General features: G+C 37.5%; 1 protein-coding gene across 1 annotated transcript in view; it reads left to right on the top strand.

Moving 5' to 3' along the window:
• TMTC2 (transmembrane O-mannosyltransferase targeting cadherins 2) overlaps positions 1-13187 on the top strand; it is a 235249-nt gene that overhangs the window by 158163 nt on the left and 63899 nt on the right. The window contains exons 5-7 of the mRNA XM_058805380.1: positions 5852-5937; positions 6754-6938; positions 8543-8621. Coding sequence (XP_058661363.1) covers positions 5852-5937; positions 6754-6938; positions 8543-8621 — 350 coding nt within the window. The remainder of the gene's footprint in view (positions 1-5851; positions 5938-6753; positions 6939-8542; positions 8622-13187) is intronic.

The raw sequence follows: 13187 nt of genomic DNA, 5'->3' as shown, positions 1-13187 counted from the left end.
ACTGTGTGTATAAGTTCATTATTCAAATAATTTATTTTCTTTTAATTAGAAATAATAATTTCCATAAACTTTACATTGGAAAACTTAGGGTATTGTATCAATAAATGTTGAATTTTTTAATGTCTCATTTAGAAATTTCAGCCGCTATTGCAGACTACCTATCCTAGAAATTCTAGGATTGCAGTGTTTTACAGGAAAAGTTTAACTCTGTATCCTTTGGTAAAAATCAATATAAGCAAAATTCTTTCTTGTCTGTTGTTGTTAGGCCTTATATGTTGGAAAATGTGTTCCCTTAATTTTAAGAGTACTGGCATAAAAAGCTCCTTATCAGAGGCAAAAAACTCTAAAAGCAGGCTGACATACAAACCTGTGCTGAACTGTGGTTGAACCTTTCCAAGACAAAGTTCCTGCAGCACCCACCTAGTAGGAAACAGGTCAAGGTTATGGTTCCTCTTCCTTGATAGACCAGAAGTTTTTATCATTCAGGATGTTGAGTTAAAAGGCAAAGAGGATGTGTCATCTGGTATCTGAGTACTTGATTATTGTTTTTCTCAGCTATGAATGCAAACTGGTTGCAAACCTGTTTGGAATTAATCTCTGCTTTGCCAGCTAGTTCTTCCTCTGTCAAAGACAGCAGCTAAAATTTGCATCTTGCTGTAACCAAAGATGTCTTGATAAAATCTTGCTGTGTTGTCAGACTGGCTCTTGAGGTAGCACCCAAAGGTCACCTAGGTGACTGGTGGTTTCCTGTGTGCAATGTGGGGCCTATGTGGAGCACAGATAGTTTTCAAAGTTATATTGAGAGGTGAAAGGCATTCAGTGACCTAGCTATTCAATTGCATGTCTCAATATTTGAAATTGTGGGCATTTACAATCCTTACATAAACTTCCACCATTTCATAAAATTAGGAAAATAATGGTTTGTGTCTGCCATTCAGTTTCAAAAAGACCCCTCTTGTAGGAAGTTCTGTCCAGCTCTCAGTCTATATTGACTGCTGGGGCACATGAAAGGGAATGGGCATCTGGTTTGAGGACTGCAGACACAGCACAGCACTGCCCATTGTCCAGAGGAGTGAGAAAGGCAGGAGCCGAGCTATTCCTCATCCTCATGGTGGCCCTCCCTCTGTCAAGGTAATAGGGGTTGTGCAAGTTGATGTTGTCCTGAAAGGGTAGTATTCCCAACTAAACTGTAGCAGTATCAGAAAAAAAAAGGGGACTATTTGCTGACCAATTTGCATTGCAATTGGGAAGCTCTTTCCCAGATTTGGGAGAACATAACAGTTTTACTGTGCTGTCTGAAAGATTAGAGGTTGTTTTGGGGGTGATTGTTTAGTTTTTTTTGGGGGGGGGCTTTTTTACTAGGGGAGTGATAGATTACTTGGTGAGTTCTGCAAAGGAAGTGATTATTCTCTGTATGTTTGGGCTCTTATTGATTAAAAATTATTTTTTGTGGTAGCATCCATACCTACCTTTCTACCCACTAGTCTTACAAATGACAGTGAGAGTTGCCTTAGGCAAAGCAGATCCACTCTTGCTGTGTGACTGGAGACACATCTGTGTAGGGAATAACAGAAGATTTTCTTTCATTCCTTACTTTGTTTGCCAGTGCAGCATTTAGGTAGATATAGTCTTTTGTAGATAATCCCACCTGAAATCAATGGGATGAATGTAGTTTGAGGCACAGAACTGCAGTCATGGCAAAGTAATAGCTAGCACAGGCCCTGTATTAGTTGTTATAAACCAGTAAACAAAATTGATTAAACTGTTTCAATGTTGTACCTGGGCTGAAAATGTTATAAATATTTCACTAACACATGTTTACTTTTATAGTTGCAGTTTCTGTGGATTGTACTTGGCCAATTTATGCCAGTTTTAGTCACTGAGGAGTTTGCTTTGTAAGCAGACCAGCTGACTAGAGTAGGACTACCAACAGGAAGAAATTCTTATGAAACTTGTAAAAGAACATAGGCCATCTACTGCTTATTTATATTCTGTGACTGCCTTCTGGTCTCTGAAAACATTTTTGGGCCATTAATATTTAGTGACTTTTGGTCAAAGCCAAAGCAAAGTAGGAAGACAGGAAGATTTTTCACTGTTGGTGAAGCAAGATAGGTAAAAGTTGGCAGCTAAAGAATTCAGGAAGGTTGCAAACAACTCATTTGGTGGGAGGTGTTTTCCTGCATGAACTAAATGAGCAATTCTGTGTACAGAAATGATGTGCATAATTTCCAGATAGTCAGAATGTGCTCCTCATTTTTTTTCTTTTATTTTTCCTCCTATTTAAAAAACAGGATTCTGAGCCACTTCCTAAGTCACTTGGAGAAGTTTGCTACTCCTGTAAGCAGTCAGCACATATCCTCCATTTTATAAATGATTAACACTCCATGTAAAAATATCTGGAAGTAATGCAAGCAAAAAATAATCCTTTTGTAAAGTTCCAGAATCTTGCTATTTATTATACTTAGAACTTGTTTCCTAATTAATTCTAAATTAATTCATGAGCAGTTTAAAACTGCCCACTGTGTGTCCTACTTTTTAAGTAGCTTTTTCTTTTCCAAATAATTTTATTTTTATGTATTTCACAGAATCAAAGAGTGTGTAATGTTGGAAGGGATCACAGTGGGTCGTCTGGTCCAACCTCCCTGCTCAAGCAGGGTCATCCCAGAGCACGTGGCACAGGATTGTGTCCATACAATTTCTAAATATCTCCAGTGAGGGAGACTCCACAACCTCTGTGAACAATCTGTTCCCGTGTGTGGTCACCTGCACAGTGAAGATCACCTTCCTCATGTTCACTTATTCTTTCACAGAAGTTGTCTTACTGAACTATAGAAGCCACATTTTTCCAGTTCTGTCAGTGAACTGTCTTTGCACAGAAGTTGCATATTTCATTTAACATCTTCATTTGTCTGCCTTACAACTGGGAAGGTGAGCTGAAGAGAATAAAAAGTTTTGGAAGTATCAACTTAACACAGCTGTTCCTGCATTTTGGGTTGTTTTTTTTTGTGGGGGCATTTTGGTGGTTAGGTTTTTTTATTCAGTTAATTTGGCATTTTTAGTAACTGTAGAAAGTTAAAGGGACCAGAAAGGCTTTAAGGTCTTCATCCAAGTTTATCACTGGAACTTACTCTTTTGAATCTAGCATGCTTACTTCAAGGATGTCCTTTCTTTTGTTCATCCTTGAGTAAGGAAAAAGGAAGTCTTTCTGTCTTTGTAACCACAAAAGTTAGGTACATAACGTGTCTCAGTTGCTCTGCTCCACCTCTGGCTTATGTCCAATGCTTCTCACTGTATTGATGTCTTTGTTGTCTTTCTGCTCCTTCTCCCCTTTGCCAAAAATCTCTGAGGAGGAGTTATCATTTGACATTCAAGCAAAGAAGCAAAAGGCATGTCAGGAACAGATCTGCTCCTGGCTGTAGCGGATGCTTGCTTATACAACCAAGTGCCCTGGCCATGGGGAGGGTGAGATACTGGAATCTGCTGTGCCTGCAAGGTGTGAACTGCAGCTCAGGGATGTTCTTCCACTGCATCTACAGAAGACAGCTTTTTCCTGAGTTAGTTTAACCTCAAACTAGAACTGGACACCCATAAATCTAATAATGATTGTACTGCCAGAAGGTACATGAAAACTAGTGATCAGTCAGGACCAATTTCACATGAAGAGGCAGTTTCATGCCTTGGTACGATTAAATTCTTCTCTTTCTTCTCCCAAACTCCTAAGAAATACAAATAAAACACTAATTTTTAGTAATTAGGTGGAATTCAGCACTCAGTTCTTCATCTGAGCTGCTTGGGTTATATATATGAGAGAGAGAAGGAGAGGGAGACATGTGCTGACAGACTGACAGTTAATGGACCAGCTTTTAAAAGAAAAACACCTTTTGGAAGAGAAGCTTAAGAAAAAAACGCACCTCAAAGTTTCAAGTCATAAATCAAAAGTGTCAATATCATAGCATATAGTGAATGCAAAAGATTAATTTGTAATAATTGCAAATAAAAGTTCTTTTAATCACAAAACCACAAGTGTTGTACACTTACCAAAGTAATTTGTTTTGGTGAAGTTGACCAATTGCTGTGTTACTTCTCTCAATATGTTACATTATTTATTCCAGAATTAAAATAAGAATGGAATTTCTTAGGTAAATTGTTTCAGAATTGTATGTGAGAATGTTTTTGCTTTTTAAAAAATTAAGAAGCAGCTAAAATGTCAGACAATGCATCTCATTTTTTTCTGTTAATTCTTCTGCTATCAGTAGCAAACAGGATGAAAATAACATAATCAATCTTCCTTGAAGTAAGTGTGTAAAAATGTTTACAGTAAACAAAACCAGCTTCTAGAAAATTCGGAGAATGTTTTTTCTGTCCTGATGACTATACCTCTTGCCATTTGCAAGATACTTGGCAGTAGTTACAAACATTGGTACCATTCAAAAAAATATCCTGAATGTATTCCTTCATTTCTTACTTTACTGCAAGTACCTACTACATGTAACTTCTGTTAATAATAAAAATTATTTGCTACCTAATCTGGAGTTAATTGGGAAACAGTTTCAAAGTGAGGTCATGTGATACTGATAGGACAGTATAGAAGAAAAGGAAGTATAGAAGAAAAAGAGAATATATTTCTCAATTCTGTTAAATCCTAACCCAGTGACAAGAAGGAAACAACACAGATGGTGGCTACTTAAGCTCCCTTCTCTTTTCATCCCTTGAAGTTCACTGGTTTAATTAAAAAAGTTTTCCTGAGCTGTTAAAGGGAAATAAAATCTCTGATTTGAGACTGGAGATAAAATAATTCCAAGTTCTTTGCAGTTCAAAGAGCTATCAGCAGATAAAAGCATAGAGGAAGAAAAGAAAATTGCTGTAGGTCAGGGAAACTACAAATAAATATGGTGCCACTTCCACCTTAGAGGAAGAGCTGTGTTAAGCTGTGTTTTCCTGGATATTTTGAGTTATATGACAAGAGATGTTTACTCCTGGATACTGAGGTCTGAGTCTCCATTCTGAAATGACTGATTTTTAAGGACTTTTTAAATAATTCTGGTTTTAATATATTTGTATATGGTCTTTTTCATTCTTCTGAAACTTTGGAAAACTGTAATGCTTTGGGCCTTCATTTAAGTATACAGTGTACATTCCTGTCATTGATGTCCAGACAACTTCTCAGAAATGTGTGGGTAGCTGGTATAAATCATAATTCACAAGGATGTTTATCTTAAAAGCTAAATTAAAGCCTATCTGTTATGAAACTGGAAATATTCTGTATAATTTTTAATACTTCTTCAGTTAGTAAGTTTGTTCAGAGTATAAAGAAGACAGGAAAAAACAGAACTGTTGCACTTGCTGAGCTGTATAGTGAATAATCTAGTGAAATTGCTCAACAAGGGGAGTCCTTAACATAGCAATGAAGGGCTGGGTGCTTAGCTTTGTCATGCATTTGGAAAAGAATTGCTTATTTCAGGTCAAGACAAGATGCCTGACTAATCATTAATGACTTACAAACACCTTCACCATATTCTACCCACTTGAAAAAGTCTTTCAGGCTAACATTTTCTCGACTGAGTAAATGAATCTCCTGGCTTCCAAGAAAGCCAAAACTATTCTGCTTAACATCTGCTTTGTTAAAGCCATATGGATGCATCTGGTGTCTATGAATTCATCTTTATATATGGAATAACTCTCACATGGAACTGTTAGTGAGTGCTTGTATCTCAGTAAGCATATTTTTCTTTGTTACCCAAGTTTTGTTTTCAGTATTTGTTTTCAAGTTACTCTTTGTAGTAACCTCACACCTCACTCTCTCTTTTCTTTTTCTTTTTTTTTTTTTCTCCTTTTTTTTCCCCTTATACAGAGGATTACTACTTCAGGAAAACAGCAGGTTTTCAGAGGCATTGCATTACTATAAACTGGCAATTGGTAGCAGACCCACACTAGCTTGTAAGTATTTTGACTCTACAAGCTTGTATAATATTGACTATAGCTTTCATAGAAAATTTTCCTCCTCTTTAATAACGCTTTCTTTTTTTTTCAGAAGCTTTTAAGTCAGAAAGCCAAAGGTGAAATTGTGCCCTTGATAGCAAGTGTTTATTAGTAAACAACTATATTTAATGTGGTACAAGTAAGAAGCAGATGATATATTAACACTCAGCAGCACTACTAGAACTTAAAATGCTTCTGATCTGGGGTGTTGAGTCAGAGATTCTACTGCCCAAGTTTTCAGGCTCCTGTTTTCTGTTTCTTACAGCCAGTCCCTGATATTAATATGAGTGAATAATATAAATATTTTTTTCTTTCTTGCCTGGGAAAAATGGCAAATAATCATTCAAGTGTTGCCAGTAACAGGTTCCAAATTAAACTGGTGCTATTTGAGATGGCTGAGAATTTTGTACCTTCAGTATTAATTGTCTCTGTATGTATATATGTTTTTATGTATATTTTTGGTAGCACTTCAAACAGTGGTGCTATATGCTTTATACAGTCCTAAAAAGAGGAACTAAATGGAACACTCTGCCTAACCAGTGATTCCTTCCCTCCTTACTTTATAGGCATCTCCTTCTTTCCTTGTCTCTGAGCTTCTACTTTTTATATATTCACATATGTTCCATGTTCACATTCACACCAGTGAGTCATCTGTGTTATTCAAAGACCAAATTAGAAAACCATGGGATCTCTACCAGATACTATTTAGAATTGAAACAGTAGATAAAGCATAATAGAACTCCATTCAAATAAAGCATTTTTCCCTCTTCACAGCTGCATATCTAAATACTGGTATCATCCTGATGAACCAAGGGAAGACAGAGGAAGCCAGGAGGACTTTTGTGAAGTGTTCAGAGATCCCTGATGAAAATCTGAAAGATCCTCATGCTCACAAAAGCTCTGTTACCAGCTGTCTTTATAACTTAGGAAAACTTTTTCATGAACAAGGACACTATGAGGTAAGACTCCAGATTTGTATATAATATATTCATAAAACTTTGATATACAAATAATACATACTGCTTCCACCCAGACTTTCAAAATATATCACATACATGTACTGGTTGAATTTCACCAGATCAAGATTAGCATTGTCTACAGAGAATATTTGTTCTCTACAGCCACTGGTGTAATGCTGTTAATTAGCAGTGTGATGTTCTCACATCAGAGTCAACATTAGCAGCGGTCACATCTGATATGTGTTAGTTCATTGGTTTTGGCTTTGTACCCGTAGCTGGTATGCAAGGATAAAGCCTGATTAAACCTGATTAAAGGCCAGTTGACCTAAAGTGTAGAGGCATTATAATTCAAAACACAGTAAGTCCATCTTTAGCTGGAAAAGTGCAATTATGCTTGCATTTAAGTCTCTAAAAATAAGACCCAGTTGAAATAATTTAGCAGTGATTAAAAACATCCCACTGTGTGTTATTTTCAGATAACTTGACCTCAGTGCTAAAGTGGGTTGGATATTTTTAATGTAACAATAAACTGCACCCAAGCCATCCCATCTCATTTACACATGCAACTGTGACTGTTGTGATTCCTCTCCATTTTCCCTGATGAACTTAACTGAAACTAGACATTCACTTGAGGTTTGACCTTTAGCAGTATTTGAAAGAAGTTAATTCTCTCTTGGCATTGTCAGGCATACTTCAGAACAGGAGTTGTGAGTGGTTTTGATCCATGTAAAGTGTTCTTGACCATGACAGTTATGTCAGCTGTTTAAGATCAGGCATGCAGAAGCTGGACAGATTCCCTGTCATCTGTCTGCTGCATCCAGCTCTGTCAGATGGAGTTACTAATTGGTTAAAATACAGACAGCTAATGCATCTATACAGAGAAGAGACCAGCAGCATGTTGTCTACACAGCTTATAGAGCGTAGAGTTGAAGTTCAATACCTGCAAGATACAAGAGCTTTCAGGAATATAAAACTTGATATTTCTTCTTGGCTGCTTTCTTGCAGCCTTTGTAAGCTGTGACTGTTTGATGCAGAGCAAACAGACTGACCAGCCAGCATCCAAAGTGGGGAATGAATGGTAATTCAAGGAACAGCATATTTGAAAAGGGATTCCAGTTTTGGGTTTCTTGACTTCATAGTGCATGTCATCCGTTCTGTGGAGCAGGCTTCAGTTGTAAGGGCTATGCTTTGTTATTATTTGGCAGTAGACAATGATTTCTTTATTTTTAGGTCACTTAGCGTAGTTAATCGTCAGAATGTCCTTTGTCTGCAGATCAATAATACCCCATATTCTTCCACAGCCTATTAAATTTTATGTTTATAAACTCATCAGTCACTAAGAGGTATAAAAAAAAGTACTTCTTAGTTTTGCCTGTAAAAAAATTGCAATATTAGAACTAGCTTGATCTCTTGTCTATAAGTCTCACTGAATTTGGTAAAATGCAGGTAAAAAAAGGAGAAATTTTGTACTTTCTGGGGCATTTTTGATGCTGATGTGTTTTCCCTGCATCTTTCATTTGGGGAACGAAAATAGTTTGGTTTTACTTTATATACGAAAGGATGCTTTTTAAGTTGGTGTTTTCCCACTGTGTGTTTCTTTTCAGGAGGCCCTTACAGTTTACAAAGAAGCAATACAGAAAATGCCGAGGCAGTTTGCACCACAGAGCCTATATAACATGATGGGTAAGTGATTGTTAGGGCTTCAGAATGATATTTGAGGAGTTAGGGTGAAACAAAAGACCTTATCCTGGTAAAAGGTGCTCAAATTAATGAGCTAATAAAACCCAAAAATAATTACCTTCAGTGCAAGCCAAACTAGGTTCAGAGCGTAAATGCCAGCAACTGCAGTGCTGGATAAGGTACAGTAAATGATGAGACTGTTAGACACTGGATGCCCTTAGGAGTGTCATTGTAGCAGTTCTACATTTAGAATGCCTGGCTTAGTATTTTTCTTGGTCTCCAGAATCTCTCATACACTACTTTGGAGGCCTCATGTGCCCACCTGTGTATGGGTCTTAGATATTGAAATGACTTGTAAGCCAACAAGGTTTTCAAACAGACCCACAGAAATAGTTGTAGTTTTCTTTTAGGTTGTGCCAAAAAGTTATTTCCAGCTGATATACTATAGTTTAGATGCCTACATCAATGAGAGAATTCTTCTATATTTCTTCTTATTTTTCTTACAGGATCAATTATTTTGTCCTTCAAAATTTTAGAAGTCCTTTGAGTACTGCAAAAAACTGTCAATTTATCTGTGAGGTGTTTCTTGTTTAACCTCAGTTTCTCATATTCTTCATTGCATTTTTATGTGGGATACATTAAACAGATAAAAGAAAGAAGATAATATGAATTATTACTTCTAGTACTCAGATCTGAAAACAAGAGGGCTGGTTCTTATTGTTCCCAAGATGCTTGTAAGTGGAATTCTCTCTCAAAGCTCATGTGTTTCTGCTAAGCACCCTCAGTGTTTGGCCCAGTACTCTCTTGTTTGGGATAGAAAACAATGTAAGAATCTTTACTTTGAAGTAGTTGAAAGTGGAGCAATTAAAAATATCTGTGGAAACAATTAGGATCAACAGGAAGCATATGTTTGGTGTGGTTCCCCCCATCAATGCCTTGTATACAAGGGAATGTATTGCTTGAGACCAATTGCTTTTACACAGTTGTTGACTACTTATTCAGGAAAGGCATCTTTGATTAATACCTTACAATTACTGAGGCACAGATAAAAGTAAAATTGTAGTTGTAACTGATGCTGTATGTTTAAAAAATGTAAATGCTAGATTAAGTAGTTCTCTTGCCACAGTGACAAAGTATCTAATGTCAGTCTAAACACTTTCTTAGCAGTTCATACAGTTCAATGGAGAGTTACTTCTCCCTGAACACTAAGCTTTACCAGATTGGTGCCAATGGCTAAAATCCATAAATTACACTAATTGATTATTACATATACTTTTGTTCTTTGTCAGTCTTAGTGAAATTGTTTTATCAGTTTTATTTATCAGCATTTGCTGATCAATTTGGTGGTGATATCAACAGTCACCTCTGTGTGAGTCAAACCTCTGCTTACTATTGGTGTCCTATAGTGACTGCTGAAATACTGCAGTGCTTCAGCAAATTCTCTGAAGTTTGACTGCCCTCTTTAGTGTTGATATGTTTTTCATGATTCTGATAAAAGTGTTCCTCAGAATACAAAATTGGAACACATAAATCAGTGCTGTTTCTAGCATGTAATGCTTGTCCTATTGCAAAGCAGGCTTGTGCTGCCCTTTTTCTTTTCCAGTGAATAGAAGCTACCTTTAAAACCACTATGACCTATAAGTTTCCCCAGATTTTTCCTTTTTTTTGGTTGTTTTTTTAGGTTCAGGAGGCTTTTCTCAATTTCCTTTGTAAGCACAGTCTGTGATGTCCAAGTTCACTCTGTTCCTCGGTTTTGCATTTTTTAACTCACAAAACCACAAAGACTAGCTCAGTCCTTTGCCCAGGCTGGCTCCTGCTAAACTTCCTCCCTTCTCTCCCAAGCCCATACTCTGGCTTCTGCTTCCTTTAGGCTGCTGCCAGCACTTCATGGATGTCCTGGTGGGATAACAAGACATGGTCAACTGTGTGTACCTTAGCTCCTTGTGGAGCTCTGAGAATTCCAACTTAGCATTAACGTAGCTCATATTTGTATTTTGGTTGCTGTTGTGATGGCAGCTTTTGCAGGGAAGACAGAACTTGCTTCACAGTGGTTGCTGAAGTGTTGCTTGTAGGTTATGCTGCAAAGGCAATTCAAGTGTGTAGCAAAGGCTGCACAAAGTTGGGTAGTGACTTGAATAGAATGCAATGCAGCTGTATTAACAGGACTCACGTGTTCAGACCTGTCCTGGATGTGTCTACATAAGCCTACATGGATGCATTTAGCCTCTCCTGCCTGAGATGACAAGACAGAGCTAGGTAGCTATGATTCTTTATAGTGTGGAAGGAAAACTGTACCTCTGGGGAGTAATGAAGCACCTTCTGATTTAGACATCTACTTAAGATTATACACATAATCCCTGCAGCCATACTTCTCCTTTAAAAAGAGCTGAGATGACTGAGTTAGACTTAGTAGCTTGATTTGGGTGAGATAAATCCTAAATACCTTTTCAGTCATCTCTTTGCTTTGTGTGTGACAGGAGAACAAGGCAACTGCATCCATTATCAGGAGTGCATCCGCTTTGCAGCTCATATGGTGTCACTGAGTATCAGAGGGCTGCCTGGAGTGTTTATTTCTGTTTACATGTTCAAGACAAAATTATAAACACATTCCCTATAACACTTTCTTTGATAAACAACATTACATAAACTTGTCTGCCCACTTCTTGCCTTTAAAAGGGAGACTAGAGAAACTGAAATAGGCCAGTCCTGTTTTATGCGCTTGCAACTGCATAAACCTGACTGAGCTGTCCCCACTCCTTGTGTGCTCATTGCTGGGGAGGAAAAGGGAGAAACTGGGGAGCACTCCCCATCTGCTTGGGAAGTAGCAGAAGGAAGTTTTCTTCCCCATCTCCTTAAATGTGGAAAAACTCTTCACAGCATATCATGAAATCCAAAAATAGTCACGGTTTGATGATTACCTGCTATGGTTGTTACTGTGATGACTGTATTCCCAGTCTCTGGCAATCTCTTTGCTTGGTTGAGTTCCACACATATTGCTGCATATTGGCATGTCATGTAAGGAAACAGTGCTTCCTCTGATTTTTAATAAGTACTCATTTGTGCAATTGAATATTTTTTGGAATTTTTTTTTTCCTGTATGATGTACATGACCTACTTGAAAGAGAATAAACAGGAGATGAACTGTCCAAACTGAATCAGGTTAGAACTCCAGCACTCTGACTGCAGTAGCATTAACACTCCAGCAGTGCTAAGCCTTTACACCAGCTGCTTTCCCTGTTTGTGTTACACTTCTTTTCCTGTGCTTGCTTCTATTGGCCTTTTGCTCTGACAGGCCCAGTGACTCATTCCTCTGGTGTGTCAGTCTTCTTGACAGACTCTCATCCTTTAAAACACTCTGTAACTTGCCTCTTAATGGGAAAAAGAAGTATTGGGGCTCAAGAAGCAGGCATCCATTTGACTTTGCTTTTTTTTCATGGTACAAAAGACAGGACTGTAATACCAGCATCAGATGTTCTAAGTTTGTGCATATGAAAAAGTTGCAGGGAAGATTTTGGTCTCCTGTTGCTGTGATTTATTTTGCCAGGTGTGCAGCAACTCAGCTAAGGAAACCATATGTTTCTCTGGCTTCGTACCAAAAAACAAAACCTTTTCTTTTTTTTTCCTTAGGAGAACCCAAAACAACTAAAAATTGAAACTTTAAAACTAGAATCAAAATAATTATTCAACTAGCTGTATAAGGTTGGCTTGGTATTTATTTTCTGTATACCATATTGCTTTGATGTAAATTAAAAAGTACATGCTCAGGTTACACAGATTAATTTGCTTGGCATGGCAACTTGCACTACAAAGGCCAGAGTCCAGCTCAGCTGTATTAAATAGGTAATATATTTTGTTTAAAGTTTCAATTAAAGCCCGAGGTCAAAGTCCCTGTGGGATCTTGAACACTTTAATGCCAATATTAGGATTGCTTAAGGATCAGCCTCTGCTCTAGATGTCTCTTGCGTTTCTTGAAATCTGATATTGTACAGTTGATTGTATTACATTGCTTTTAAAACCACACTAGCCCACCTGCTACAGTAATTCATACTCCTGACAGTTAAGTGGTGTGAAGTAGACCATGGAGGCTTTATTTTAATACCAAACAGTAACAAGAAAGATGGTGGGGTGGCATTGTTCAGGTTTAGATTGGCAAGATACTGTCATAAAGACAAATATCTTGGTGGTACTTCATCTGCCCTTGCTAACTGACATCTCAGTGTCTATTTTGAAATGCACTTCAGGTAAAGCCTTAAAAATTTTTTTTTGAGAAATGCAAGTCACAAAAAAGATAACATTGCAGGAGTGAACACAGTTAATGATGCCCCAAGTTTAAATTTCTTCTTGTGAATCTGCTGGATTGCACATGGACAGAAAACAAATCATACACAAATGTACAGTCCAGAAAAGGGGAGCCAGATTTTACATCTGGTGCAGAGTACAAAGGCTTAGCATGCAGAGAGACTTTCTGTGTTGATGATTATAACATAGCTATCACTTTACTTGATTATGCTTTTGGGTGGATGTGGCTGTTTCTACAAACCTGTTAATATTGTTAAGGCTCCTGTCCCA

The sequence above is a fragment of the Ammospiza caudacuta genome, chromosome 5, assembly GCF_027887145.1.
Source record: "Ammospiza caudacuta isolate bAmmCau1 chromosome 5, bAmmCau1.pri, whole genome shotgun sequence".
Lineage (NCBI taxonomy): Eukaryota > Metazoa > Chordata > Aves > Passeriformes > Passerellidae > Ammospiza > Ammospiza caudacuta.
This window is presented reverse-complemented; position numbering and strand designations above follow the sequence as displayed.